Source organism: Notothenia coriiceps, unplaced genomic scaffold (assembly GCF_000735185.1).
Source record: "Notothenia coriiceps isolate Sejong01 unplaced genomic scaffold, NC01 NC01_scaffold00035581, whole genome shotgun sequence".
Classification (NCBI taxonomy): Eukaryota; Metazoa; Chordata; class Actinopteri; order Perciformes; family Nototheniidae; genus Notothenia; species Notothenia coriiceps.
In genome coordinates, this window is record NW_011368282.1 from 63,520 (window position 1) to 70,717 (window position 7,198).

At 39.1% G+C, this 7,198-nt stretch overlaps 1 protein-coding gene across 1 annotated transcript in view; it reads left to right on the forward strand.

Moving 5' to 3' along the window:
- The window catches only part of LOC104963073 (protein sidekick-1-like), a 72,717-nt gene that overhangs the window by 55,709 nt on the left and 9,810 nt on the right, over window positions 1-7,198 (forward strand). The window contains exon 6 of the mRNA XM_010791622.1: window positions 4,023-4,125. Within this exon, the coding sequence (XP_010789924.1) occupies window positions 4,023-4,125 (103 nt within the window). The remainder of the gene's footprint in view (window positions 1-4,022; window positions 4,126-7,198) is intronic.

Consider the following 7,198-nt stretch of genomic DNA (forward strand, 5'->3'; position numbering starts at 1 on the left):
CCTGAGATGAAGGTCATACTGTTGGTGCACATAGAGTGTAACTAACAACATTGCAACAAATCTTCTTAATAAGGAATGTTCCCAAGCTTAGCAAAGAAGTGAAAGTAGTAAATATAGATAAACATTAGCAAATAAGAATCACACAATGATATTATTAAAGTAAGTAAGTGAGTATAATATTACACATTATGTTAGCTTGCCAGTGTATTCTGGGAGATTTCCTGATATTTTCAGGTGAACTGTTTTTCAATGTTTGTCCTAGAATCAGCGATCAGAGGAAGTGTCTCGAAATGCGATACAGATCCACAGATCTTGACTGACAACCATTCAAGATCTGATGGTGAACTTTGGTCAGAGATCCCAAAATGGTTTTTAAATTATTAATTAATTATATTACATTAAAAACAAAATCCTAACCGGCAGCCTTTAAGATTGTGCTTTGGTTGTTGGTATGACAAAGTGTGGTTCCCTTTAAGGGAGTTTCCAAAAGGTGATCAATAGATTCTTAGTACAGTATTCACATTTGTATCTCCAGACTCTACAGTCACCAAAGACTGTATGCCAGTGTCTTAAGGAAGTACCAAAGGAAATGCCAGGACATGTTGCCCTCCATTGATCTGTCACAGTGCTCCAGGCTCCTGCCCCCGCTCGTTGCCATGCAGTAAATGAATGGACTGTGTCAGAAAGCAGTAAGAGCTTAACTGAAAAAAACACTTGTTTCTAAAGAAGGCACTTAAAATTCAGTATCCTCTTGTATATTATGAGGCTTATTTACTTATGCCGAGGGTCACTTAAGTCACAGTGGTACACGTCTGTGGGACAAAAAGAAGAGCCAGCAGAGAGGTAGAGAAAGATGAAGAAGTGAATACCCTGCAGCATACCAGATGATGAAGACCAAAAGGAGGGAAACAACCTGATTTAATAATGATGCATCTCCTCTTTCCTGTCTCTTCTGGTCTCTTCTCCATCTGCTATTTCACCCTGAGGTGGTGGGCACACAGCAGCACCACATCACTGCCTTTGAAAGCTCCACCTTTTGGCTCCAACTTTACCCTGTCTTCCCCACGTCTTTCATCCCTCATGTCCTCTCTCTTGCCTTTTTAATATTTCTGCAAGATCAGAAGCTTCCTATTTGTGTCTCTCTGTGTCTTATCAGAGGTACACACTTGCAGAAGCAGCACTCTTCCTTTGAATTGGAAATGATAGGACCTTTTTTTTTCATGCCATCATTAGGCTCACAGTGTGAATTGAATATTTACATCTATTTCCCATTGAGAGTACCATGTCCTGAACACATTGTACTTCTGTCTGGCTTGATGTTTGTCAATCAACTTCAATGACACATTTCTATTTAGCGTCTCTTTTCTGTGCTCTTTGTTCGACTCTTGATGTGATGAGAGGTCATGTTTAACAAGGGGTTGGCGTTTCTTTGTGCACATCTGAGTGCAGGCATCTGTTTGGGCACACATAACTCAGAAAAGATGAGTAAAGAAAGAGGAAGAGGAGGACGAAAGGCACGGATAATCTTCCTTTTATTCTTTCAGACAGGGAGCAGAGAGAATGTCAAAACCTGGTGACATTTTGCATTCCACACAAGGATGATTGACACCAACTTTTACCTGTATGTGTACGGCAGACCGAGCTGTGCATACGTGTGTGTGTGTGTGTGTGTGTGTGTGTGTGTGTGTGTGTGTGTGTGTGTGTGTGTGTGTGTGTGTGTGTGTGTGTGTGTGTGTGTGTGTGTGTGTGTGTGCGTGTGTGTGTTTGCATATATATGTGTGTGTGTGCGTTGGAGAAATGGAAGAAGGAAAGTGAAGAGAGAGACCTCAGCTGATACCACGCATATCTCCTTTTTATGTCACTTCACTTATCTTCCCCATTAATGACTCAACCTCGACCCTGAGTTAGAGCGTCAGAGGGTGTAGGTGTCAAGACAGTAGAGAGGATGCGTGTGTGCGTGCACGCGTCTCTTCGTGTTTCAACATGTCTTATTCCATGTGACAGTGGGATATGACTTTTCAGCTCGTTCTATCCGATAAAAAAAAGAGAAGAGAGAGAAGGAGGAATAAAGAACAGCGAGTTAATTACCACCTTCCCTTCAAAGGGGAGATCAAAGCTGCTCCTCGCTCCCCCTGCCTTCCCTCTGTATTCCCCTTCCTCACATCCCAAAACCCCCCCAACCCCTATCAGACTTAGCCTGTTCATTTGTAGTCCCTACTCCTCCCTCATTCATCGGTTATACACATAGGCTTTACACAATGTGTAAGTCATTGACTACGTTCACATGCACACTTATATCACTTATATTGTATTGAGAATACGCCAAAATATGAATTTGATTTGGGTCATCCAAACTGCCAATTTGTTTGAATTTTGACTAAGGGCTATCAAGAGATTTGGGAAGTGTTGTTATTATTAGGGATAAAGAAGCCTTTTACTGGACATGTACTGTATACGGCACATTTGTAATATGAATGTCCAATCGGGTTTGTAGTGTTGTTTGCTGTACAAAGCCTCTGTGCATGGTACACTTTGCCAAAAATAAGCAAAGCTGGGGTACAGATACATGTCCCAAACTAAAAGAACACATTTCTGTTTGGAAGAAAAACATCGCAGTTTTAAATATTGAGAAAATCTTCTACTATTACAGGTTTTTGGATTTGCACGAATATCGCAACACCAAACCAGTGTTATAAGGAATAAAATAGGACGGCTGTGTTTGCAAAGTCATTCAAGAAGGCCACTCGGGGGAAACTTTTCACAAATCCTTTTATGATTGAATGTTATTCAGAGTACTTTTGGCTGCATGTAAACAGGATTATACTGTTGAAGTTTAATTTTAATATTCACGAGCCTTATAATCAGTGTTTTGTAGTGGGAATATGTTTTTTGAGGGCCAATAACATAATATGTTGTGCAGTAAACATCCTCATTAAAAACTAAATGTTTTCCATCGGCCCATTCTACTTATTTGATCAGTTTTTGCTGAGCAGATGTTACACACTTGAAACTGATAAAAATCCAAGTGTGTCCTTTTGTTATGAGCGGCCATTCCTGCCATAAATCATACTCTCACACACACACAACCATAATCTTGCACACACACCGCCATACTCGCGTACACACCTTCAAGGTAATAAATCATGCTTCACATATAATATTCACACCAATGTACTCTAAAAGTTATCATTGTAACTCACACACACCATCATACTGTCTCCAATACATCATTATAACCCGTATATTAATGTTTTTCAGACAGAACAGTGGCATGTTTGACAAAGAGAATTATGAGGTGTGTATGCGTGAATGAAAATGTGCTGGGGATAAGAAACGAGGGCAGTTCATAAGAAGTGGAAATGCATTTGGAATTTCATTTAAACTCTCTTTTGCTTCTATCAGACTCATATACCATCTTCTCATATACACTGTCAATCACTTACCATTATCCTCTCTTACTTGCTGGCATCGTTTCATATTGTGAAATGCTTTTTCATTTGTTCTTCTTTTATTTATGGCTCTTATTGTCACTCTGATCAACTGGTCACAGGAGGGTTTCTTTTTTTTATTTCTGTTAGCTATATATCAAGATAACTGCATCCTTTCAAAAGGTTGACAAGGACAGAACAGGCACTATTGCTTTGTACAATTGATCTTTTAACTGAAAATAAAAAAGAAGAATATTGGCCAACAGACGGCTTTAAGATGAAACCAATTTGGTCCATCTGTTTTGCAGCAGAGTTCAGTTTTATCTATATAATTATCACAGCAGTTTCAGTCAAGACTCCAGTTAGCCACAACACTTAAACACTCAAAGCATGCTCAGCGTCAGATCAAATAAAACAAATGACACTGTCACAGTGCGTGAATATACAGTAGACAAAGTATCATGGTGCCCACAAGAGAGAGTGATGTGCTAAAGTGTATAGTTGTTCAAGTTGAAGACTTTTTATTTTGACATTTTGCTGCCGTTTGGGATTTATTGCTTAAACTGCCTCTCATATTTTGTCTTCCTGTCACAGATCCTGAATCAGAAGTTGTGGCTCCGGCGATTGTGATCGGACCCAAAAACACAACAGTGGTGGCAGGCAGCGAGGTGACGCTGGAGTGCATTGCTAACGCCAGGTATATTTATTATCCGCACACACACTCTCTCACACACACACACTCTCTCACACACACACTCTCACACACACACACACACACACACACACACACACACACACACACACACACACACACACACACACATTCCAAGTGCAAACAATTATTTTCTTGCTGGAGAGCAGTGTTTTCTTCTAGGGCAATTAGAGGACAACATATAAGTCGTTGCTCAGCAAGTCTCTCCCTCTTGTATTAATGTTAAGACTGAAAGCACACACACACACACACACACACACACACACACACACACACACACACACACACACACACACACACACACACACACACACACACGTACGTTCTAAGTTAACGTGAAGAGAAGTTGGTTCATAATCCCTTCTGACATCAGCAGAGAAGCTGTTCACCAACAATCCTCACTGGCCCACACACAGGGGCTACAGTCTAGTCAGATAAAACAGATGTTTTTCGGAGCCAAACAGAACGAGTTTTCATTTACTGATCTGAAATCAGTTTCCTCTCATCTCAAAGATTAACACTGTCAAACCCCCTTTGTGTCCCAAACAAGTACAAAAGCAACTGAGCACTGTCAGACTTAATTAAAATGAAAATGGTATCCTTCATTTCAAACTCATATGTGCATTAATTGGGTCAGATCTTTAATTAAAATATAATAATGAAAATCCATTATTACTATCAGCAAAGGCATTCTCCAACAATATGAAAATTAAAATGGAGAAGCCATTTGATATTTCATTTATTTTTTTCACTTTTTGAAAATAGACATGAATTGACAAGAAAGTGCTTTTCATTCATGTACTTTGTGATAGTCATTTTTAAAGTTTTTTTCAATATGATATGATGAAGGCATGTTTGGCTTTTTGTCCATAATGTGCATTTGTGTTGATCACAGCTTGTGGCGTGTCTTTGTATTCCAACCCAACAACCGCTAGGTGAACCCTGCTCTCAAGACAAAGGGAGCACTTTACACCCGTTGAAATAGGGTGTAAAGTGCTCCTCCTGCGTTTTAATAAGAGTTTACCCAGGGGTTAAAGTAGCTGCATAACTTCTGCAGTTCTAGCCCGTGTTTTCTGTATCAAACACTAAACTCACTGACACCAACGCTGGAGGATGGAGGCAGGTTGGTTGAAATGTATCTTGGCTAGGCACAGTTTCATCCAAGTTTACACACAAGGATAACATTATCAATATTTAACATTTTGTAATGTGCTTTCAGAGGCATGTTCTTGTATGAGTCTTGAAAAGAAAAGAGAGTCAGCTTTGGGCAGATAAAAGCACAATCCCAACAGGCGGTATTCACAGCTTTAGTTGCTAAACATGCTGTATTGAGTTTAACTGCACACTATTTGTTCAAGGTTTTTGCTTTATTATTAATCCAAGCTAGATGTGCTGCTCTGTGAGAGCTGAAGTCCCTTTAAATGTTTCTTTCTCAAACGCACTTGACCAGCACTTGACCACTTGGTAGCACTCAAGGTTCAGTATGAAAAAAGCAAGCGACTAAACCATATCACACAGCACACAAAAAGTGAATATACATATAGTATGTGTAAACACTGTTTTAGCAACAACACAATCCATTCTGATCACGCAAATACTGATCCACACGGTCAGACTGGTCTTCTTTTTAATTTAACACCATGTAATTGGATGCCAACTCTATAACTGTAGACACATTAGCCCACAGTCTGCTGCATTTGTCCTGGAAGAAAAAGACCTCTCCATGGGGGGTATTTCTGATATCAGAGAATCCACTGAAACATACTCACCCCAGAGAGATAATACTGTACCCAGGGAACAGAGAGAAACTATTGTATTGAAGTTTGGGAGAAAGGAAAGTATGATTAAAGAAATAAAGTGCAGTGCTGAAGTCTAAAAGCATCTGCTATCCACATCCATTAACCATTAATCAGTCATATGCACCAATGCAGTGATGGTAGAGTGCTAGGATCATTTGGAGTTTGATTGAAAACAAGCTGTGCCAGCAGGTCTCATATTAAGGGCTGTTAAATCTGCTTTTCTATCTTTGGGTACATTTTGAATTATTTTGTGGACAGGACCCACTGAGTAAGCATATTAAAATGTTGACACAACGGCCCCGCCAAAGCTTTAATTTATTTGTTATCAAACTTTGTTTACACCTCGGGGTGTCTGAGAAAGAAAGCAGCGAGCTCTCAAGTGTATCCATAAAAAAGTCCAACGTTATATAATTATCTACAGTTGGATTGCATATTTATGGGATTTTGTTTCATAGTCATCTTAGTTGCCAACATTCAAAAACATACCACTTGCATTTAACCTTGAGGTGGCTGAATTACCAGCTTGTCTTCGACCCCTTTTATAATAACCTTTGTAAGTGCGATTTAATGTCTTGTCAAAGTGATTGCTATTGGAATTCAAACCAAATATCCTCTGGTGTGATATTAATAGATCATAATAATGTAACATTAATGATCTTTGAACTAATTAATGTTGGAGTTATTATGTGTATTTCCCACACAGCCATTTTAATGAATGGTTCTCAATCTGATTTATTTCTGTTTCTTTAATGACTTGGTTTCACAAACCCCTATAACCAAAAATGGAGGCTATAAGTTATGTACACTGAAAAATATGTATTCCTTGTTGATTTATATTAGCCCCAGCAATGTTTTCTTTTGCTTTGTAATGTAAATGTATCATCTAGTGTTTGCATCGCTATGTTTTGTATTATTTTGGTGGCTTACCGCTTGTGGACAAAGGCTATGATTGAACTACGATCTTTTGAAATGCCCCAAACAAAATGCATTTAGGAAGGCGGTTCCAACTGCTGATTACATAATTAGCTTAGAAAATCAGTTGCACATCTTAATGGAGATTTCCTATAGGAATGGAAATCTTGCCTGAAAATGCACCAAAGAACTGGGCTGCTGTATTAATGCTGTCAAGCACACACACACACACACACACACACACACACACACACACACACACACACACACGCATCAAAAGAATGGTGTTTTGATGTTGTTTATCCAGAACAAATGTTCACTCTACATGAAAACCCATTTCTTTTCTC